Source organism: Herpailurus yagouaroundi, unplaced genomic scaffold (assembly GCF_014898765.1).
Source record: "Herpailurus yagouaroundi ecotype Mexico unplaced genomic scaffold, PumYag 186, whole genome shotgun sequence".
NCBI classification, from domain to species: Eukaryota; Metazoa; Chordata; class Mammalia; order Carnivora; family Felidae; genus Herpailurus; species Herpailurus yagouaroundi.
In genome coordinates, this window is record NW_024412417.1 from 22,680,730 (window position 1) to 22,706,438 (window position 25,709).

The following is a 25,709-nucleotide window of genomic DNA, read 5'->3' on the forward strand; positions in this document are numbered from 1 at the left end:
AGAAAGTGAATTTAGAATACTAGTCATAAAATTAATTGCTGGGCTTGAAAACAGTATAGAGGACAGCAGAGAATCTCTTGCTACAGAGATCAAGGGAATAAGGAATAGTCAGGAGGAGCTGAAAAACGCTTTAAACAAGATGCAAAATAAAATGGAAATGACCACAGCTCGGATTGAAGAGGCAGAGAGAGAATAGGTGAACTAGAAGATAAAATTATGGAAAAAGAGGAAGCTGAGAAAAAGAGATAAAAAAATCCAGGAGTATGAGGGGAAAATTAGAGAACTAACTGATACACTAAAAAGAAATAATATACACATAATTGGTATCCCAGCAGAGGAAGAGAGAGGGAAAGGTGCTGAAGGTATACTTGAAGAAATAATAGCTGAGAACTTCCCTGAACTGGGGAAGGAAAAGACATTGAAATCCAAGGGGCACAGAGAACTCCCTTCAGAGGCAACTTGAATCGATCTTCGGCATGACATATCATAGTGAAACTGGCAAAATACAAGGATAAAGAGAAAATTCTGAAATCAGCAAGGGACAAACGTGCCCTAACATATAAAGGGAGACCTATAAGACTCCTGACTGATCTCTCTTTTGAAACTTGGCAGGCCAGAAAGGATTGGCAGGAGATCTTCAATGTGTTAAACAGAAAAAATATGCAGCTGAGAATCCTTTATCCAGCAAGTCTGTCATTTAGAATAGAAGGAGAGATAAAGGTCTTCCCAAACAAACAAAAACTGAAGGAATTCGTCACCACTAAACCAGCCCTACAAGAGATCCTAAGGGGGATCCTGTGAGACAAAGTACCAGAGACATCGCTACAAGCATAAAACATACAGACATCACAATGACTCTAAACCCGTATCTTTCTATAATAACACTGAATGTAAATGGACTAAATGCACCAACCAAAAGACATAGGGTATCAGAATGGATAAAAAAACAAGACCCATCTATTTGCTGTCTACAAGAGACTCATTTTAGACCTGAGGACACCTTTAGATTGAGAGAGAGGGAATGGAGAACTATTTGTCATGCTACTGGAAGCCAAAAGAAAGCTGGAGTAGCCATACTTCTATCAGACAAACTAGACTTTAAATTAAAGGCTGTAACAAGAGATGAAGAAGGGCATTATATAATAATTACAGGGTCTATCCATCAGGAAGAACTAACAGTTATAAATGTCTATGTGCCGAATACGGGAGCCCCCAAATATATATAAAACAATTACTCATAAACATAAGCAACCTTATGGATAAGAATGTGGTAATTGCAGGGGACTTTAACACTCCACTTACAGAAATGGATAGATCATCTAGACACACGGTCAATAAAGAAACAAGGGCCCTGAATGAGACATTGGATCAGATGGACCTGACCAATATATTTAGAACTCTGCATCCCAAAGCAACAGAATATACTTTCTTTCTGAGAGCACATGGAACATTCTCCAAGATAGATCATATACTGGGTCACAAAATAGCCCTTCATAAGTATACAAAAATTGAAATCATACCATGCATACTTTCAGACCACAATGCTATGAAGCTTGAAATCAACCACAGGAAAAAGTCTGGAAAAACCCAAAAGCATGGAGGTTAAAGAACACCCTACTAAAGAATGAGTGGGTCAACCAGGCAATTAGAGAAGAAATTAAAAAATATATGGAAATAAACAAAAATGAAAATACAACAATCCAAACGCTTTGGGATACAGCGAAGGCAGTCCTGAGAGGAAAATCCATTGCAATCCAGGCCTATCTCAAGAAACAAGAAAAATCCCAAATACAAAATCTAACAGCCACACCTAAAGGAAATAAAAGCAGAACAGAAAAGGCAACCTAAACCCAACAAAGAGAAATAATAAAGATCAGAGCAGGAATAAACAATATAGAATCTAAAAAAACTGTAGAGCAGACCAACGAAACCAAGAGTTGCTTTTCTGAAAAAAGAAACAAAATTGACAAACCTCTAGCCAGGCTTCTCAAAAAGAAAAGGGAGATGACCCAAATAGATAAAATCATGAATGAAAATGGAATTATTACAACCAACCCCTCAGAGATACAAGCAATTATCAAGGAATACTATGAAAAATTATACGCCAACAAATTGGACAACCTGGAAGAAATGGACAAATTCCTAAACACCCACACTCTTCCAAAACTCAATCAGGAGGAAAGAGAAAGCTTTAACAGACATATAACCAGCAAATAAATTGAATTGGTTATCAAAAATCTCCCAACAAATAAGAGTCCAGGACCAGATGGCTTCCCAGGGGAGTTCTACCAGACATTTAAAGCAGAGATAATACCTATCCTTCTCAAGCCATTCCAAGAAATAGAAAGGGAAGGAAAACTTCCAGACTCATTCTATGAAGCCAGTATGACTTTGATTCCTAAACCAGACAGAGACCCAGTAAAAAAGGAGAGCTACAGGCCAATATCCCTGATGAATATGGATGCAAAAATTCTCAATAAGATACTAGCAAATCGAATTCAATGGCATATAAAAACAATTATTCACTATGATCAAGTGGGATTCATTCCTGGGCTGCAGGGCTGGTTCAACATTTGCAAATCAATCAACGTGATACATCACATTTATAAAGATAAGAACCATATGATCCTGTCAATCGATGCAGAAAAGGCCTTTGACAAAATCCAGCATCCTTTCTTAATAAAAACCCTTGAGAAAGTCGGGATAGAAGGAACATACTTAAAGATCATAAAAGCCATTTATGAAAAGACCACAGCTAACATCATCCTCAATGGGGAAAAACTGAGAGCTTTTTCCCTGAGATCAGGAACACGACAGGGATGCCCACTCTCACCGCTGTTGTTTAACATAGTGTTGGAAGTTCTAGCATCAGCAATCAGACAACAAAAGGAAATCAAAGGCATCAAAATTGGCAAAGATGAAGTCAAGCTTTCGCTTTTTGCAGATGACATGATATTATACATGGAAAATCCGATAGACTCCACCAAAAGTCTGCTAGAACTGATACATGAATTCAGCAAAGTTGCAGGATACAAAACCAATGTACAGAAATCAGTTGCATTCTTATACACTAACAATGAAGCAACAGAAAGACAAATAAAGAAACTGATCCCATTCACAATTGCACCAAGAAGCATCAAATACCTAGGAATAAATCTAACCAAAGATGTAAAGGATCTGTATGCTGAAAACTATAGAAAGCTTATGAAGTTAATTGAAGAAGATTTAAAGAAATGGAAAGACATTCCCTGCTCATGGATTGGAAGAATAAATATTGTCAAAATGTCAATACGACCCAAAGCTATCTACACATTCAATGCAATCCCAATCAAAATTGCACCAGCATTCTTCTCGAAACTAGAACAAGCAATCCTAAAATTCATATGGAACCACAAAAGGCCCCGAATAGCCAAAGTAATTTTGAAGAAGAAGACCAAAGCAGGAGGCATCACAATCCCAGACTTTAGCCTCTACTACAAAGCTGTCATCATCAAGACAGCATGGTATTGGCACAAAAACAGACACATAGACCAATGGAATAGAATAGAAACCCCAGAACTAGACCCACAAACGTATGGCCAACTCATCTTTGACAAAGCAGGAAAGAACATCCAATGGAAAGAAGACAGTCTCTTTTAACAAATGGTGCTGGGAAAACTGGACAGCAACATGCAGAAGGTTGAAACTAGACCACTTTCTCACACCATTCACAAAAATAAACTCAAAATGGATAAAGGACCTGAATGTGAGACAGGAAACCATCAAAACCCTAGAGGAGAAAGCAGGAAAAGACCTCTCTGACCTCAGCCGTAGCAGTTTCTTACTTGACACATCCCCAAAGTCAAGGGAATTAAAAGCAAAAATGAATTACTAGGACCTTATGAAGATAAAAAGCTTCTGCACAGCAAAGGAAACAGCCGACAAAACTAAAAGGCAACCAACGGAATGGGAAAAGATATTTGCAAATGACATATCGGACAAAGGGCTAGTATCCAAAATCTATAAAGAGCTCACCAAACTCCACACCCGAAAAACAAATAACCCAGAGAAGAAATGGGCAGAAAACATGAATAGACACTTCTCTAAAGAAGACATCCGGATGGCCAACAGACACATGACAAGATGCTCAACGTCGCTCCTTATCAGGGAAATACAAATCAAACCACACTCAGATATCACCTCACGCCAGTCAGAGTGGCCAAAATGAACAAATCAGGAGACTATAGATGCTGGAGAGGATGTGGAGAAACGGAAACCCTCTTGCACTGTTGGTGGGAATGCAAATTGGGGCAGCCACTCTGGAAAGCAGTGTGGAGGTTCCTCAGAAAATTAAAAATAGACCTACCCTATGACCCAGCAATAGCACTGCTAGGAATCTACCCAAGGGATACAGGAGTCCTGATGCATAGGGGCACTTGTACCCCAATGTTTATAGCAGCACTCTCAACAATAGCCAAATTATGGAAAGAGCCTAAGTGTCCATCAAGTGATGAATGGATAAAGATATTGTGGTTTATATACACAGTGGAATACTACATGGCAATGAGAAAGAATGAAATATGGCTTTTTGTAGCAACGTGGAGGGAACTGGAGAGTGTGAGGCTAAGTGAAATAAGCCATACAGAGAAAGACAGATACCATATGGTTTCACTCTTATGTGGATCCTGAGAAACTTAACAGAAACCCATGGGGGAGGGGAAGGAAAAAAAAAGTTAGAGAGGGAGGGAGTCAAAGCATAAGAGATTCTTAAAAACTGAGAACAACCTGAGGGTTTTTGGGGGGTGGGAGGGAGGGAAGGGTGGGTGATGCGTATTGAGGAGGGCACCTTTTGGGATGAGCACTGGGTATTGTATGGAAACCAATTTGACAATAAATTTCATATTTTGAAAAAAAAAAAAAAAGAAAGACAAAAACCTAAACTCTATGAAGAGAAAATAACCACACAAATTAGACTATGCTGTGTGCCATGAAGCTATTTTAAATATCAAATTTTTGTGGGGCGTCTAGGTGGCTCAGTTGGATACATGATCTCACGAATTGTGGGTTCGATCCCCACATCAAGCTCCGTGCTGAATGCTTGCTCAGAGCCTCGAGCCTGCTTCAGATACTGTGTCTCTTTCTCTCTCTGCCCCCACCCCCCACTTATGCTCTCTCTCACTTTATCTCTCAAAAATAAATAAATGTAAGAAATTTTTTTAATATCAAATTTTTGAAAACATGCTATGGTATGGAACCTTATTCTAACTTAATGTCAAGGAAGAGTATATATTATATATAAAATATATAAAATGTGTGTATCTCTACCTCTCTCTCTTTCTCTTCATACACACACACACACACACACACACACACAAACACACACACATATACTGTAGCATGCTAAAACTTTATTTTAATCATTCCTTAAGCAATATTTATTAATTAGTGTTCTAGACACTGGGGATATAGTAATGAACAGGTCTAAACTCTCTATTTTCATATCAGCAAAATATATATGCCATTTATTTTATTGTCTGTACCTTTTTATATTCCCAATTTTTTATACTTAATTGGATACATACACACACACATCCCACACACATAACACACACACATAATTGGCATTATATATTTAAATTTTTACAATAGGCATTATATACGTATAATTTTATAATTGAAATTATAAAATTGACATTATAATTGACTTGTAAATTATTTGATACCTAAAGAGATATATCTTCTAAAAAATATCATCCAATCTAAAATCTAAATGCTTTTGGGGTCCCTGAGTGGCTCAGTTGGTAAATGTCCGACTTCAGCTCAGGTCATGATCTCGCGGTTCATGACTTCGAGCCCCAAGTGGGGCTCTGTGCTGACAGCTCAGAGCCTGGAGCCTGCTTCAGATTCTGTGTCTCGTTCTCTCTCTGCTCCTTCCCCACTCACACTCTGTCTCTCTCTCAAAAAGAAACAAACATCAAAAAATAATAATAATAAAATAAAATAAAATCTAAATGCTTTCAATATCTTTGGGTAATTAAGACCATCCTTGCTTCTAGACATATTTTCCAGTAGTAGTCTCAACAGAAATAGTACACCTGGTACATAGGCATAGATTGACTTGTCTTTGCCCTATATTCATATGTTAAAGCCTTCACACATTATCTGACTATATTAGAATTCAGGCTTCTAAGGAGGTAATCGAGGTTATATGAAATTATAAGGGTGGAGCCCTAATCTGATAGTACTACTATCCTTATAAGACACTAAAGGGACACCTGGGGGGCTCAGTTGGTTAAGCATTCTACTTGGTTTTGGCTCAGGTCTTGATCTTATGGTTCATGAGTTCAAGCCCCACATCAGGCTCTGGATGACAGTGAAGAGCCTGCTAGGGATTCTCTCTCTCCCTCTCTCTCTGCTCCTTCCCTGCTCTTTCTCTCTCTCACAATAAATAAAAAAGGAAACAAACGGAGAAAAAAGAGAAAAGATACCATGTGAAGATGCAGGGAGAATATGGTAATTTACAAGCCGAGGAGAGAGGCCTCAGGAGAAAACAACCTTGCCAGCACCTTGCTTTTGGATTTCTAGCTTCTAGAACTGAGAGCAAATACATTTTTGTTGCCTAACCCAACCAGTCCGTGGTAGTCTGTTAAGGCAGCCCAAGCAAACTAACACAATACAGAGGGAAGTCATAGAAGTCACACCAATTCTTTTGTTTTTGCCCATTTTCCTACTCAAAAAAAGGCTATCTTCAACATATATTTATTTTAATTACACTTACCATCTAAAACTCTGTTTAAGTTTTATGGGCTGACTATGTTTCCCAATGACTTGGGTCAACATCATCTCATCTTCCTGAAATTCCATCATGTGTAGTCAATGGTAGAACTAAATTACTCTTTTATTTCATGTCTTTTATTTCTACCACTCTAAATGGTATATAAATGATTTAAAGATAGGGATCACACCTCATATGTCTTTCTCAGATATTCTGTAGAGCCCAGGATATTAATGGTTGCATACAGATACTAGAAATGAGGAAGAGAAAAAAACATGAAAAAGTGGACAGAAATGACTGGAAGCAGCAGTAAGTTAGGGCACAAATTGGGTCCATTCTTTCTAAGATCCAAGTGCCATTTTGATATATTCCATATCTAAATCACCTGTCACTACCGAAGACATATCAAGGACTGTCATGCTCCCTTGGTACACTCCAGATTCCTTATTGTTTCCGGCTTAATAGCAAGCAATGAATATTTACTTACTTTCCTGATCTATGGGTATTTCTATCACAGCATACTGAGAAAAAGTTCTAAGGATCGAACAATCTAGTAACTTTTCTCAATTTCTGAAGTCAGCCATTGATATTGAAGTTTGAGTTAAAAATTCTAAACATGTAAAATAAATTTTAAAAAGACATGAAATGTTTAGCTCAAAATATAATTTCCATAAAACTTGACAAAAGGCAAACTATATGTTTGAAGAACGTTATATACAGAGTGTGTCTTTAAAATTTGATAAAGCTTATAAATGAGTTACAATTCCTCAACTTACCCAAACAAATTGGGATTGGATAATTCCATCTTCTTACAGGTCCAGGCATACATGTAATATGAGAATGACCCTATATAAACAAGACAGTACAGTTCAGTACTCACTTTAAAAAGACTGAATTAAACATAGCAAACTTAATATCATAAAAACAAGCTTAGATATATATTTTCATTTCTTATATTTTCAAACTTTTACTGGAATTTTCTTTTAAAAAGAGTCATGGTAAAAAAATTGTTTAAAAGATTGAATGAAATGACCACATATGTTACTGTTTATAATAAATTGCTATAATATTCAAGGTGAGATAGGTTAAAGCATAATTTAAAAACATTTAATAAAAATATTAAAACAAGTCAATTAAGGTATATAAATTTTAAATTAAAATATAAAGTCCAGAAAGATCTGATTGTTCTTCTGAGACTAATAATTTGTAATACAACTTTAAAGACTCTGAATTATTAATTTTTAACTTTGCTTCCTCTAAGGAGTTTACTTACTTAACATATGAAATAGTTTTTGCCTCATATTTTTTCTCAATTTTTTAGTAGGTCTTTAGAGAGATTTTTATGCATCCATAAATTTGAGACCCTCTAAAATGTATTTGTAGTCGATTTTCACTAATTTGGGGAATTTATTTACATGGAAGTTTCATTTAATGTTTTAAGTAGCACTTTGTTTTTATTTTCAAATCTAAAAGATTCTAAAAGTTGCAGGAGTTCAGTTGTTACATCCTATGGGAATAGAAAGAAAAGTGTGAAGTAAATATTAATTTTGTTTCAAATTTAAGTTTTGGTCCCTTGCAAACAAAACCTATTTAGTCCAGGAGCTCTTGGGTGGCTCAGCTGGTTATGCAGACTCGATTTGGGCTCAGGTCATGATCTCACGATTCGTGGGTTTGAGCCTCACATCAGGCACTGGACTGTCAGTGCAGGGCCTGCTTGGGATACTTTCTCCCCCTCTCTCTGACCCTCCCCTGCTCTCTCTCTCTTTCTCAAAATAAATAAACTTAAAAAAACAAAAACAAAAACATTTAATCCATTCCAGTAATTTCTCTCATGAATAAGTTTTATGAACAAATTTAATACCTTTGACTTGGTATGCTACATGGTCTGAAATCAGTATTTTTTGAAACATGTGGATTATCAATCATTGTTCTGTTAAAATATTCTGCAAAAGCAATGCATATCTAAACTATAATTTACAAATCACCTTACCTGAAGAGAATATCCTTGATCACACTGAAAGGACACAACATCACCAACCATATATCTGTCTCCAATTTTCATTCCACTGCTGGGAGTCTGTGGTTCGGGACAGGAATCCAAACCAATTGCTGAGAAATATAAAGATAATAACATAAGTAACTTTCAAGTAATGAATGCTTAAATTATGCATATTAAATTACCAAAATTGAATACCATTATCATTAAAACTAGATTTTACATTGGGACGTTAAGAATGTTCTGTGAATAATATTTAAGTGAACAAGATTTAACTGTAGTTGTTAAAAGCAATGTGCTTTGGAACTATACCATAAAACTATTTCTTTGGATTTTCATGGCACCAACCATTAAATAGCTCTGTGATTACGCTTAAAGTCTTTTTTAACTCCCAGCCTAAATGTCTTCTACTGTAAAACAAAAAATTAAAAATTCTTCTAAAAACTTCCTAGATAAAAAAGAAATAATAATTTATTGTGAGAGTAGAATGAAATTATATTTCTAAAGTATTCTTAATAAAATAACTAAAAAACTATTTGCTATTTTGTCCATATCACCTGGTTCCTTCCTCCTTAATATAGAATGGGCTTTTTAATTTATGAGACATTTTTAAGTTACTTATTACATGTAAAATTTTTAAATGTATTTTTAAGGAAGATTTGTTATCCATATATATTATAAATAAAAAGGAGAAAAACATGTAGCTCATTGAGACCTGAAAAGTTTTCGTGACACTTGAAATCAGTTATTTCTGAAGGGGAGACAATTATATAATTCAAAACACTTCCATTATTTTCACATTAACAATATATTTTTCAATATATGGGGACAAATACATACTAAATGTTAAGCTGTTTTCCTAAAATAAAGTCTTAAAAATTAATTTTTTGCCAAAATATTTTTTTCAAACATGTGAATGTACTACTGTTATAAACTTTTTATTTTCTTTTTTTTAAATATAATTTATTGTCAAGTTAGCTAACATACAGTATATACAGTGTGCTCTTGGCTTTGGGGATAGATTCCTGTGATTCATTGCTTCCATACAACACCCAGTGCTCATCCCAACAAGTGCCCTCCTCAATACCCATCATCCATTTTCCCCTCTTTCCCGCCCCCCCTCCCCTATCAGCCCTCAGTTCTCTGTATTTAAGAGTCTCTTATAGTTTGCCTCCCTCTCTGTTTGAAACTATTTTCCCCCTTCCCTACCCCCACGGTCTTCTGTTAAATTTCTCAAGTTCCACATATGAGTGAAATATATGATATCTGTCTTTCTCTGACTGACTTATATTTTCAGTAAAAGCCAATGTTTATTACGCATTTCTTTGCAATCCACATTTTGAAGCTAATCTAATGCATATTTAAATTATAAGAATAAGTAGTCACCACTGCAAAGTCATTATACATATGTTCTTTTCATGAAAAAACATTAAAAATTAAATCCTAAACAATTACAGTACTTCAGACATTCTTTTACTCCTTGATATTTCCCTCTGATGGATGCTCTCATAGCACTACTTTCTACATTCCTTTGTGATGCTTAGTATAAACTAATAATGAATAAATAATTATGTAATTAGTTGTTCAATATTTGTTTCCCCTCTGAGAATAGAAACTCTTAAGGGCAGCTTAGAGCACAGCATCTTAAGGACACACTGAATAAACATCAGTTGACTGGATGAATGAAGAGTATGGAAAACAAAGCGAATCCCTGTTTTGATAATTTCTTAATAGATACTAATGTCTACCCCTGCAAATGAAAAATGCTTTCTCTGCCTAATAATACAATGGTCAGAGTAGCTAAAAACCATGCCAAATTAGGTCACATTTAAGGACAGAAAATGACAGGAGAGCACTATCTTTATAGAATTATGATTAGATCAGAAAGGAAGGCAGTAAAGAGGAAGAGTAATTGGTCATTTGGGAGTGCACTTGAGGCAATCCTAGAGGAGGCTAGAGTAGTCCATGAACTGGAATTCCAATGCCCTGTGCTTCAATTAAGTAGGTCTCTAAACATATATCATGTTCCATATCTCTTGATTTTTTTGAAATCTTGAGTTTCTGGACCAAGGCAAGATAAGTTATCATTACATTGTGACCTACTTTAAAAATTGTAAGGTTTCATGTCTTGCTTCCCCAACCAGATTTTAGGATCTAAGAAGTGAAAGAAACTGTCTTATATTTGTTTTAATCTCATTTAATACCTACTAATGGGCCTTACACATTACATTTATCTGACTTCATGGAGCCCTTTTCAAGAATGAATGAATATCCCAAAAAAGTGATTTATGATATAAACATACATGTCTTATAAATAAGATTTCACCTCCCTTTGGTACAATCTTAGTTTTTAGGGAGTCCCGAACAGTACCTCTATTACTCTTTACTGCTAAGGTCATTCTTACAGTCATTCTTACTGAGAAGGCCAAATTTTGCACATGTTCATTTTTCTTTTCTATCAAGTACTTCATTCAGAGTCATATACACAGAAAACTATTAATATACAGAAGTGGTGATTTCCTTCTCTGAGAGGAGAACAAAATAAAACTATGGTACAGTGATGCTATAGAGTATTGAGAGCTTTATTGTTAAGTGAGGTTTATACATAATATATATGGACATAGTAAAATATTTTATAAGTTTTAACTTTAAAATGTGATACAAAAATCAATAAACTATGTAATAGCGATTTTGTAAGTTAAATATTACATATATATACACATATACATATATGTACGAACAGAGAAAAATGAGTAAAAGGAAATATGCCAAATATGAGTATAGGTTAGGGTTCTTGATTATGAGATTATTGGCGATTTGTATGCCTTTCCTTGAATGTTCCTGTATTTCCAAAATTTTTATAATTTGGAATGAATTTTTAATTAATAAAATTCCTCATCCATTAGATGAATTAGTACTAGTAGCGAATTTCAGGGTAAAAGTACATATTCCCTTCTATTGTTTAAGACACTGAGTTAGGAAAAAAAAAGAGATTGAGTTGGACCAGCTAATCTGTTGAATATGATTGTTTCAAGGTAGAAAGCAAGGTGATGAGGTAATCAGATAAGCAGAAGTCACTGATGGCCTCTCTCATTTTTTTGCAGCCAATTATTTTATGTACACTAAAGAAGATAAAACAGAAATATCTGAAAATCTTATAGTTCATATTTTACATTTTTTATTTGAACAAATAAACCTCTGAGTGATTAAATAGCAATTTTAAAGTAGCTAGATTTATGGTGGTGATTATTCATAATGCATATAAAGGTTGAATCACTATGCTGTCCACCTGGAACTAACATGATCTCGCATGTCAATGACCCTTCAACTTAAAAACTCTTTAAAAAGTCTTCTTTGAGAATTATTTTCACTTCTTTATAAGTAACAAAATCAATATATTATTAGAATCAACAAAGAAAAGAGAATTTTTATAAAAATATTGTAAAGGATTCTCTTGTTTAACGAAGGCAATCAAAATATTGAGTCATTTGCAGCTTTATGAGTGTAAATTTTGGTGTTGGCAATCAAAGATACTCTCTGGGTGAATTTTTGAAATGAGAATTGGATCAATTGATCTGCTTTTGTAGCCAAAAACAAACAGAAATGAATCCATCAACAAATCCATATCAAAAATTGCACAGAGTTCTGTCTGCTGTCAAATTACAGTAGGCAGTTACCCTGAATGAAAATGCCAAAACCTCAGTTCTTTACATTTCCAACATTTATTTATAACCATTTATGTATAACCCAAAACTATTCTTTCCAATCTGTTCACAAGCCAATCAATATGCAGTAGAAAATGCTCTTAATCATAAATCGTATCATTTATATCTGATCATTCTGACTATATGTATGTATATATCATATATATGTGATATACATAAATGATAAAATGTTAAATAGAATCTGACATAAGTAATTACTGAGGACCTGTTGTGTACTTTGTATATATATTTTAATATATAATATATTATATTATAAATATATATATATATATTACTGCCCAGAATTCCATAATGATTTTAGTTAGTTTTAATGCATCAAGAGAGGCAGACAGGAAGAAGAAAGCGTAATTACTGCTAAGATTCTTGGTAATTTGTTTTGTAAGAGGAAAAACTCCTTCACGAATTTGACATGACAACCTATGTATAAATTTATTGAAAATCAAGACCAAAATATTGGAACTGCATACATGTAAGAAAGGAGCAGGAATGGAATCATGTCTTTGCACAAAGGTTGTATTCAGTGATAGCAAAGTCTTGTTATTTTAAATATATTTCATGTCTTCAATTTTAAGTCTTACTCTAAATAGTGGATTCAAGATAACTATTATTTCTATGTTTATACAACATATGAGGGATTTTTTTTAAATACACTAGAATCGCCATTTGGCATTCCACATTTATCATTGTAATATAACTGTCTGAAAAAAAACACAGAAGTTGGTGACAATCAAAGAATGAATCCAATATGAGCTGGAGTATTCGTTTGAAGACTTGTAGAAAACTCCAATGGCAAGCACACAGAATTTGTTCTGGTATAATGTATGTTGGAATTGATTAATTAATCTGGTAAACAAATATTTGCCAAATACTTATGAAACATGTAACTTGAATGTTTGTAAGCAAGTTTTTTCAGAAGGAACTATTCTGACTTAATAGTCACTGATGGGCAGCAGTGGGTCAGGAACACATTGTGATGTGTGGACTTCACTCACGTTTACGTTAATCCGTAAATTTTTACTTACTTACTTTACTTGTTCTTACTTCAGTTAACATTTAACTTAGCATTACCCTGAATAATTAATTGAATATTCAGTAATAGAAAGTGCTTAGCAAATTTTAGTCTACGGAGTAACAAAAACTAAGTTAAATGATAAAATTTTAAAGAGAATCTGACATAAACAATTGCTGAGCACCTATTGTGTACTCTGTATCATGTTAGATGTCAGAAATGCAAAGAAATATTACCACATAAGCGACCATGCTCTAAGGAAACATTTGATGAAACAGGAGAGGTAACTATTTCAAAAGATTACAGGGTAGTGAAACAGTCACAATAAATGAAGGTTAACCTTTGTTTAAATTATTATTTCATACAGGATAACCCTACTAGAAAATTATATATTTTACCCACTCATGATAACAAAGGGTAAGGTGATGGTGATGTCCTGGCAGACAAGGTGGCATGTTAAATAAATGAAGTTTCAGGTGATTTTTCCTTCTGAATGGAAAACAGAGGAATGTTTTCCCCCAAAGTACATTGTAGTGTTTTGAAAAGAGCAAGAAATGAAGCTGAAAGGGAGGCAGGATATACACATTGTGTACAGTTTTATAATCTCAACCAATGTAGGAAATTATTTTTTTTTTCCTGTGGGTAGTGAAGGAAAATTTCTTAGTTGTTAAGAACACAATTACGATTAGTTTCGTAATCTTTGGTAAAGTCTGGAATCACTTATATGCCTCAGTTCCCTCACCTATAAAATGAGGTGGAAAAATGCCAACTTCATAGGAATATTGTAATGCTGAAGGAAAACAAGATATGCATAATACTTAAAATAGTGGCAGGGACATAAAAGCTAACATCATTTAGTGGTTTTAAGCATGGGAGTGAGGTTGTCTTTTACATTCTAGATAAAGGATAGGATATTTTTTCTGTTGTTATGAGAGTATGTTTCTGTATGTTTAAGATCAATAAGTTTCACATATATACTATAGGAATATTAAAAAATATGTAAAAAATTATATAAAGTGACAAGACTTTAAATACTTTGAATTTTTTGTTGACCCCAAACAAAAAGTTTCTGTATAAGCTAAAATGTTACTGATATTACTGGGAGAAAAACCAACAGACTAATGTTGTTAGCTCAAGATACAACCAGAGAAAGTTTAGGAATACAAAACCACAATGTTTCCAGAATTCACAACTTAGGCTAAATCTATTTCTATGTCAACACCACAAAGAGGTAAAAAGTCAGTGAGATGATCATGAAGTAAATTTTGATTAAAAGAGAAAACTATGACAAAACTAATGGCCTTAAAGGGTTAAGGAGTGAGATATGTTTGTAAAACCTATTATACTTATTTGCATTTAATACATTCTGTTAATGGCAACTGAAATTAGAAATGACAAATATTTATAATTTAATTTGGGCAGGAGAGGTTTCTACAATTAACATTGTACGAGATGATATACATAAACTAGTTAGAACAAGAAAATTAGTTTAAGTAAAAACATAATTAATCTTAAAATCACTATTTTTTTCTCAAAGAATCAATTATTTAATTAGCCCAAGGGAGGAAACCATTTTTAGTGATTATAAAAATAAACTCATTAAGACCTAATGCATTATCTCTTAAGCATATTGCTCAAGGATGGAAAACAGTAAAATAACTATTGTGCTGAATTGAATCTTTTGTTATTTATAAGCTAGAGTTAAATGAATACATGTCTAGGCATTTACTATTTTGTGACTATGTTTATACTTTTGGCTACTCGGACCAGCCCTTCCACTATGATGTGGGATGGAAGGATATTTTCAGACCACCTGTGTTTTCTCAGGATTTGCAGAAAGTTATTAGTGGCACATATCATGAGTGTTCTCAGGTTTAGGAGGAGAGAAAAATCTATTCATCACGGTAACATGTACCTTTGCCTTCCTCAGAGTATGTCCTAAGATCTTTGAGCTCCCTTAAATGTGCAAACACCATTACTGCATGTAATTTGCCCTTTTAAAACATGCGCATTGTATAAGTTCAAAACCAAAAACTACTCATTGATTTATAGACGCTCCACTGTCGCTTTAGAATTTTCCATGTCCCTTTAGAATTTCCTTTAGAGTAAGATACAAATGTGTATGGCAACGCATTTTAGGAAATGTGAAAGAAATGATATAGGCATATTATAACCAAATTGTAATTTGCATTTTAAAAGTTTTAATGATGAAGCTCTAACAGAATCCAAGTGGCAGAGCAACTAGAGATTATAAATTCTCTTTACAGAAGCTTCCTAACAATTGATCAATTTAATGTCATTCCATGTACTAGGGACATTTTTCCTAGCAAAAAAATATATTTATGCAACACATACAATTACAACCAGAATCACATATGTTAAAACCAAACAAACAACAAAAGATATAAATTGTCAATTTAAGAATTCATTCCCAGTGCTCTTGTGGATCATCAGACAGAAAAATTGGATACTTGGTAGAAAAAAATATATTAACTCAGAGCAGCTACATCCAATGACATGACTACTAAACCAGCACACATTTCCAAAACAGAAAAACAATGTAGCTTTATGTCAACAAAATTTGTCAACAAAATTTTATTCACAAAATTTTGTGAGAGAGACAGAGAACATGAGTGAGGGAGGGGAGGAGAGAGAAAGAGAGAGAATCCCAAGTAGGCTCCATGCTGTCGGCATGAAGCCTGAATGAAGCAGGACTACATCCCATGAGCCATGAGACCATGACCTGAGCTGAAATCAAGAATCAGACCCTCAACCAACTGAGCCACCCAGGTGCTCCAAAATTCTCTGAGGTTTTTATCTCACCTCTACTACTCACTTACTTTGAGGTCTCAGATTACTATCTAAACTTCAGTTTTGTCATCTATACGATAGGATTAAAAATCATACCTGCCTCAAGGGGGAAAATTAAGTAAAGATGTATCTATAAAACATTTGTACTATGTTGACATCTACTGGACACTTGAAAAAAATGTTAACTTTATAATTTAATAACCTTATAATATAATGATGATAATATAATGATTCCAATAATCATGATGGAGGGACTGTTAACTGTTGTCGAGGAACCCTAGCAGTCGTTCAAATGCTTATAGTTTATAATGCTCTGACACAAACGGCTGTTCGTACTATAGATATTCCACACTTTGAAAGCCATCATGGATAGACAAGCAAATGTGAGCTTTAAATATCAGTATGTGCCAAATTCGAGATAGTTATTTTTGCTTCAAATACTTTACAAGGCAAAATGTATGAAAGAGTTAACCCAGCTACATAGAAATTTTCTTTAAAAATACAGACTAACACCTGAGAAGAAAACAACGTTGTACAAAAACAGGTAGTTTTTTTTTTCTTTTAAGTATAAAATGTTTTGCTTTTTTTTAAGGCCAGACCTCCTTCTTTAATAAGTAACTAACAAAAGAACCTATTAGATACTGGAATACTTGGTGTAAATAGCTTGTTGGCTACCAGAACTTTGGTACCTGGGTGATAATAGCCAAGTCATAGGCCACAATTATACAAAAGTAGTATAATTACACCAATATACAGTTATCTCCTTTAGATAAATGTAGTTACTGTCTTTTTTTTTAACCAATTTTCTAGCAAATATTTGCTGGGGATGTAGAAGCAATAATAAAAAAATTGTGTTGCACAATATCAGAAATAAATGATATACAATATACTCAAGTAGCTTAATATTCACCTACCTTTCTAGCTTAATATTCATTGAGAAATAATTCAAAAATGCTAATTAAAATTACCAAACATTTGTAGTTGCAAAGCACCCTACAGTACCTTATAAGTCAGGGCATGCCATTTCTCTGCTCAAAACTTCCTAACGAGTTCTATTACAACTGGAGGGAAAAATTACATCCTTACAAGACCTACAAGACCGCCATTTCCCCTTCTCTCTCTCACCTCATTTCCTCCTACTCTTGCCTTCTGGCTCTTCTTCATCCTTATGTTTTAGGGTGTCTGCTCTGGGTATCCTCTAAAACACCCTTTCCTCACATTCCAGCAAACTCTCTTCCTGCACAGCCTTCTATCTGTGCTCAAATGTCACCTTCTCTTGAAGGTCTGCCCTTCATAACATCCTCTCTGTAGCCCTAACATTTTTGGATCCCTCAACCCTCCTTCTATCTTCTTCTACAATTTGTCACTTTCTGAAGGGCTCTGCAGCTTAATAATTTACATTTACAGCTTAAAAACTTTAAATTTTTGTCTTTTATGTCCTCCCCTGCTAGACTACAAGCTCCAAGAAGGCTAGAGGATATGGTCTCTTTTGTTCACAAATATGAACTGACACACAAGTGTTCAGTAAATATTTGTTGAATTAATAAATAAAAGGCATTGAGGGAGTGAAAGAGGGATATCAGAATCCAGAAAAAGAAGAAAATCACTTCTAGAATGAGCTGATTGGATCAATTAAGATTTAGGGTAATAGATAAAACTAAGAGCTATATAGCTAGAAAAAGAAAAAAAAAGTGGGGCATGTCAGCTGGAGGAAATGAATGGGAAGAGGAGACAAGAGGAAAAGCATATTATATCTAGGAAGCAATTATTTCATTTGATTAAGTGGGGAAATCTTACAACATACATGTGGTAAAAGATGACGTAATTACTGTTGGAGTTAGAGGCTAAAGAATGTTGCCTTTCTTTAATAGGTAATAGGAAAACAATGACATTGAAATGATCCAAATGGGTCTCTAGAAATAATGAGATCGAGGCATGGGAAAGATAGATTGGGCTCAAGAAACATCAGATTTGTCTGATGTTAATCATAATCATAATTGTCAGGCAGTCTTGAGTTAAAAATGTCATGATCTCAAGTTAAAGGAGGAAACGATCACTATGATAAAATCAGCCTATTTGTCAGCATTTACCTTCTAAGTACCTAAAAAGCAAGACATATCTGTTTAGTAATTGTACCATCAGATAATCTAGAATTTGTTTCCTAAAAGCCTCACGAGTGAGTAGGAAAATCAGAGAATATACTCACTTGTTTGAAGGAATCTCAGCCAAATTTCCATTTCCTAAGACAGAAGAACACCGGCCATGTTTTCTGAAAGCTTTACTATTTAAAATCATCCTCTAGGAATATAGGAAAACTCTACTTTCTTCGTTAAAAACAAAACAAACAAACACGAAACCTGTCCTTTTTATAGTAAACCTTAAAGTTTTGGGCATCTGTTGCTGGCATTTTTGAGACTGTTACTTCCCCATTGTGAGTCCCTCCTTATGTTATCCTGTGGGCAGAACTTTTATCTCAGAAGCTGCCAGAAATTAAATGCCAAATATATGCAGTGAAATAGGTGTCTTTTCAGTGAAGAAAAGTTAATATAACTACCCTTTTTTATAACACACACACACAACCACACACACACAGTATTTTCCTAGTACCCAACTGCTTGAGCATTTTGCTTTTTCTAAGTATCAAAACTTAAATATGAATTTTTTTCACATAGTCTATTTCTATTCACTAAAAAATAGTTTCCTCTTACTGAGGCCATTGTTTTTATACCTCAATCACAATTTGGGGGGGGGGGGGGGCGGTGCTTCTGAAAACAAAGAAGTTCTTTAAAATTTTTATGACCAGCTAATATAACCTACCCTGCAAGTGGTCAGTTTCTTGCATTACTACAAAATAACTGTTTCTTCACTAAGGGAAGATTTCAAAACTTGACAGAAATTAAGATACTTCTTCCACAAACAAGATAGTTTATTTGCACATGCACACACACATGCACGTGTGCTCACACACACACACACACACACACACACACAAGCAAACCACTGTGCTTGGATGTAATCTCCAGCATTACTGGAAGGGATATACTCAAGTGTGCACTGAGTGATCAGACAGCCTTTGAGATAACTTTGCTGGACACTGCACCAAAACCACGGCTGCTCCAGGATCCAGCCGTGGTCGATCCACTAAATGTATTATAACTGCTTTCCAATCTGTTAGTAACAAAGCAACAAAATACACTGCCATCGCGTGTTTATAAATTTGTTCTCAAAGACTAGAGCAGAAGTTATTAGTCATTTCAATTTTCTAAAGCTGGACTTAAATTTCCTTGTTCAACCTCCCCTCCATCCTCTTGCATTTACTCAGTATTTCACAAATGCTATGTTCACGTCCTTATTGATTAGAAAATAGATTTGAAAACATGAAGAATATTCCAAAACTTTTAACTAATTAAAAGAACATTAGGCATTCTCTGGCACTGACTTCACCACTGTCCACTAAATGTATCATTTTCTCTCTTCTCTCTTCTTTCTGTCTGTCTCCCTGTCCTAATTACCCCTCTTTCCCTATACTCCCTAACTTTATTTTTTTTCCAACTATTTCTCTACGCTTCTTCATCTTTCTACTTATAGTTCCTATTTAAATTTAGATTCACTAGCTTTGTTTAAAAACAACACATGCAATGAAAGCATGCTTAAGTGACAACATTACCAAGTGTAACTATTTAGTGAGCATTCATTCAGTTTCCCCCAAAAGGAATGGTCTTTTTCTTTTTTTTCTTCTTTTTTTTTTCTTTTTTTACATTTTTTTAATGTTTATTTATTTTTGAGACAGAGAGAGACAGAGCATGAATGGGGGAGGGTCAGAGAGAGAGGGAGACACAGAATCTGAAACAGGCTCCAGGCTCTGAGCTGTCAGCACAGAGCCCGACGTGGGGCTCGAACCCATGGACCGTGAGATCATGACCTGAGCCGAAGTCGGACGCTTAACCGACTGAGCCACCCAGGCGCCCCACGAATGGTCTTTTTCTACCTGGAGAATATTTTAACTTTTTTCCACTAACTTATGATTTGATAAAAATTAATGTTTTAATGCAAATTTACATGCTTTTTGTAGTACTGGTATTTTTTTATTCTATTTATTTTAATCCAGGAAGTTTTTTAGAATTTGTTCCAAATAAAAGGGAACATCCAGCAAATGGTTTGATGTGTTAGTTAAGGTCCCTCAACACAATGTTTGTAAATTTGGTTGTCATCTTATCACCTTCTAATAGATTCCACTTTGTGGTTTTTGAAAAATACAGTGAATATTGTCCTTAGATTGCCTACACACAGTACCTAGCTTTTTTCTTTGTTTTTCTCATGGGTGGAGAATCAAGATCTCTACTAATTCTTAAGAAATATCTGGGGATCAGTTTGAAGTCAAAGAACCATTATGTGAATATTTACTTTGAATTGTGTGACCTCAAAGTTAACAAATTAAATGCCGTTCCTGGTAAGTAGCCTCTAGACTATTGGGAGAGTTAGAAGTATTATTTTTCAAAGCAACTGCACATATAATATACATGGATACATCATTTATTCTTATGCTCATTCATTACCAATGGTGAGTTCTTTGCCACATTCTTGAGTTGGGTCCTGATAACTAACTTAGAAAATCCTAGCATTCGTTGATTGCTTATTTTATAGAACTAAAACTACCTCCTAAGATAGTCAGATAAATAATCACAAATTTGGGCAAGAACAAACTTCATGTAATAAAGTTTACACTTGATTAGGATAGAGATTTATCTCATTTATCTTCTAATCCCTCTACAACTCTCAACAGACTTTCCTTGACATGGTTAGGTGATCAACTCTACTCTTTAAATTAGAAATCAGGATTAAAGATGCTTAAGTTATATTTCCAGCATGTCTTTTCTCTCAAATATATTGGTTTCTGTGACCTAAATTTGTGAGATTTAAATACATTAGTCACTGTTTTCCCTTGAAAATATCAAACTCTCAATTCTTTGTTCTTAGAGTAAGCAGCTATGTATTATTAACACCTATTATGGAAATGGCTCAATTTCCTTCATGTATTCAACATAATTAAGAGTTTCTAACCAAAAGAACCATTTGAAAAATTATAGATAATTGGGTAAGCAATTCCATTAAGTTTTATTGATCTTATATTATGTATCTTATACAAATAAAGGACCTTTTTGGCATTCAACGAAACATTTAAAAAATGCAAAAGTTGTATATATAAGGGACTTAAAAAAACTTTCTTCAATTTCTTTGTGACTATAATAATTAATTTAATAATCTATATTTTGAATAAATATCAAAACATATGCTGCTTTTTAACTGTATTATCTATAATGACATCAAATTTCTGATGACATCCTACACCTTTCAGAAGTAGCCCTGACTATATAAGCAGCCTCAGTTTCTAGTGCTGCCTCAAACCTTATACAATAATCTTACTGAACTAGGTGTACTTCTCCAAATGTGCCATATATCACAGCTCTGTCTGAACATGAAATTTTCATGCTAAGAATACTCAATACTCCTTGTCTAACCAAAATTCTTGCTATTTGTTAAGACTCAGTCCAAGTGTCACCTCCTATTTAAAGTATTTCCTGAACTTCCTAAATGGAGCTGATTACTTACCACTTTTGTGTACTCTACCATAAATATCTCTATTCCTAAATGTATAGCACTGTGTTACTGCTTTACCTTTCTGTCTCTCTTATGAGACTGTGATCTTCTCAAAGAAAGATATAGTGACATATTTATCTTTGCATTTTCCATGTTAAGCATAGTGTCTGATACACAGTAACTGTTCTGTATATTTCTGGTTGAATGAACAATGAATGAATGAATCTTCTTTTACTAATTTGTCATCTATTTACATTACAATGACATTGTATTTGAGGTAGCAATAGCTAGAGAATAAACTTCAAAATAAAACAAACAAAAAAACAGTGTCCAGAAGCAACTGACCAGTATTTAATAGTGCATGCCTATCATTGTAGCTTCTGTTTCTTCCCACAGAGAGTTTCTATTTTATCAGAAATTCCAGTATAGGTAATGAAGTTATAGTGATGGATTGAGTGGCCTGGAAAATGATGTTAAGGAAATAATACTCAATGGGATACCTTCACACAACAGAAACCAACAGAATTACAAAATGTTTATAGGCTAAGGTATTAAATCCTTTGATGAACACCAGCATCAGTATAGGTGTACTGATGTTAATAATATATGGAAATATTATTTATGTAACTTCTACTTCTAAGGGCTGTATCACAGCCAACAAATGTATTTTGAAGGCCTAAGATTCAAGGACTGCACTTACTGCAAGAGACAAAAGGACATCCTAAAGGGACATGGTCCTAGATTAACGGCAGACTGTGTCTTCCTGGGGTTTACCTTGTCGGGAGACAGTAAACCCCAAAATCACCAAAATAACCACCCAGTTACACTTGTGATAATTTTATGTAGCAAAATAAACAATCATATATGTCTCATAAATGCATTTAGCTAGGGTACATAAGCCATTTTTGTGTCTAAAAGTTTCAGAGAGGGTTGGGAAATGAATATACATATTCTGTGCTACCAGAAAAGTCACTTACTCCAATTATAGGTTTAAAATATGTAAAGAATCCAGTTCTCCTCACAATTAGACAATACTTGTAAGGGAAGACATTACAATGGGTATCACAGGAATAAAAAGGATCTTAAGAAACCACTATAAACAATTATACACCAACAAATCAGGTAACCTAGAAGAAATGGAAAATCTCCAGGAAATATACAATCTACCCCAATGAATTATGTAGAAATAGAAAAATCTCAACAGACCAATAATGAATATGGAGATTAAATAAGTAACCAAAAACCTTCCAGCAAAGAAAAGCCCAGGAACAGATGACTTCATGGGTAAATTTTACTAAACATTTAAAGAATTAACATTGATCCTTCTCAAACTCTTCAAAAATATTGAGGAAATCGTTCTCAATTCATTTCCCTGATGGTCATAGCCAAATATATTATAAGAAATCTATGGGACAACATGCCTGATGAAAGAGCAGCAAAAATCCATAATAAAATAATAGCAAACCAAATTAAACAGCACACTAAAAGGATTATACACCATGAACAAATGGATTTATCCCTGAGATGCAAGAATGGCTCAACATACACAAATAAATGTGATATACTACAATAACAGAATAAAGGATAAAGATTATCTTAATAGATGCAGAAAAGAGCATCTGACAAAATACAACATCCTTTTCTAACAAAACCTCCCAACAAATTAGATGTAATGGAATGCAACTCAAAATAATACAAGCCATACATGAAAAACCCACACTTATCAGAATACTCAACAGTAAAAAAATCTAAAAGCTTTTCATCTGATATCAGGAGCAAGATAAGGATGTCCAATCCTTGTCACTTCTATTCAGCATACTACTGGAATCCTAGCCAAAGAAATTGGGGAGGAAAAAAAAAAGCATCAAAATTAACAAGGAAATGGAAGTATCTCTGTTTGTAGGTGACATGATCTTATATGTAGAAAAATCTAACTCCACAGGAGACTGTTAGAACTAATAAATGAAGTCTGTAAAGTTTCTATACAAAATGTCAGAAGTCAGTTGTAATTTGATACACTAACACTGAAGTATCTGAAAAGGAAATTTAGAAAATAATCCTATTTACAGTAGCATCAAAAAGAATAAAATACTTAGGAATAAAGTTAACCAAGGAGGTTAAGACTTATACATAGAAAACTACAAAACACTGATGGAAGATACTGAAAAATTATTGGAGTATTTTCCAAAAATATGGAATAAATGGAGAAACATTCCATGTTCATGAATTAGAAGACATAATGTTGTTATAAAGTCTATAATATCCAAACTAATCTACAGATTCAATGCAGTCACTATCAAAAATCCAATGGCATTTTTTACTGAATTAGATAAATAAACAATCCTAAAATTTATATGCAACTACAAAAGATTCAAAGTAGCCAAAGCAATTTTGAGAATGAAGATCAAAACTGGAGACATCACACTTCCTCATATCAAAATATATTACAAAACTACAATAATTAAAACATTACAGTACTGCAATATAGACATAGAAGAATGAAACAGAGAATCCAGAAACAAACCCACATCAACTTATCTTTGTCCAAGGTGCCAAAACACACAATGGGGAGAGAATAATCTCTTCAACAAATGATGTTGGGAAAACTGGATGTCCACAAGCAAAAGAATAACAATAGACCCTTCTGACATCATACACAAAAATTAACTAAAAATGGATTAAGGTTTTAAATAGAAGATCTGAAAATGTAAAGTCCCTAGAAGAAAACATAGAGGAAAATGTCATGACTAGTCTTGGCAATGATTTCTTGGATGTGACATAAAAGCCTAAGAAATAAAAGCAAAAATAAACAAGTGGGCAACATCAAAATAAAAGGCTTCTGCACAGCAAAAGAAACAATCAACAGAGCAAAAAGAAACCTAAAGAATGGGATAAAATATGTGCAAATCACATACCTAATACAGGGTTAATACTCAAGATATATAAGGAACTCCTGCAACTTAATAACAAGAAAATAAATAATCTTATTTAAAAAACAGGCAAAGGACTTAGACACTTCTCCAAAGAAGACATAAAATAACCAGCAGGGATATGAAAAGCAGCTCAGCACCTCTAGTCATCAGGACAATGCAAGCCAGTCAAAACCACATGATGAGCTATCACCTCATATCTATTAGGATGACTATTGTCAAAAAAAAAAAAAAAAAAAAGAAAGAAAGAAAAGACTCATAGGAAAAACAAAAAGACAGAGTCCACCAGATGACTGAATAATATGTCCCTCATTATATATTCCCCTTAGCAACAACAATGTAGCAGCCATCAATGGACAAAATGTCTTTGTGAGAAATGTGGGATACAGGTAGGGGTAACACCCCAGTACAGTCCAAGAATGAGAAAAGTCATTTGGAGAACACAGACCAGCACCTAGGTGGCTGACTCAAAAACAATTGCATAGCCCTGAGAACTTGAACTTGGCAACCCCATTTGCCTTTGGTTCTGTCATCAATAAATACGCCAAGAGATCCAGGAGGAGTCTCACCTACCAATACATCAGATAATTGGTGTATAGACTTTGTTGCTGGCTGTAGATTCTGAAAGAGCCGTTTGAACTAACTCCAGGCCCTCTGAGCCACAGTCTAAAAGCTTCATAGAACACTGAATTACACAATCACCCACGAATGAGAGACCCTTTATGGAGGTCCAGGATTTTGACAGCAGTCCAACACACCATTGGAATAAAAACAAACAAACAAACGATAATCAAAGTTGACACATTGATGAGGATAAGAGGAAGAATTTGGTTTTACCTTCATTACCATTCCCCCCAAGGCAGTGTTAAGTGATCCCCTATTGACC

General features: G+C 34.2%; 1 protein-coding gene across 4 annotated transcripts in view; it reads right to left on the reverse strand.

Moving 5' to 3' along the window:
• CSMD3 (CUB and Sushi multiple domains 3) overlaps window positions 1–25,709 on the reverse strand; it is a 1,253,459-nt gene that overhangs the window by 128,236 nt on the left and 1,099,514 nt on the right. For all 4 annotated transcript variants that reach the window (XM_040494274.1, XM_040494275.1, XM_040494273.1 and 1 more), the window contains 2 exons: window positions 8,745–8,863; window positions 7,531–7,600 (listed from right to left, as the gene is read on the reverse strand). In XM_040494274.1, coding sequence (XP_040350208.1) covers window positions 7,531–7,600; window positions 8,745–8,863 — 189 coding nt within the window. The remainder of the gene's footprint in view (window positions 1–7,530; window positions 7,601–8,744; window positions 8,864–25,709) is intronic.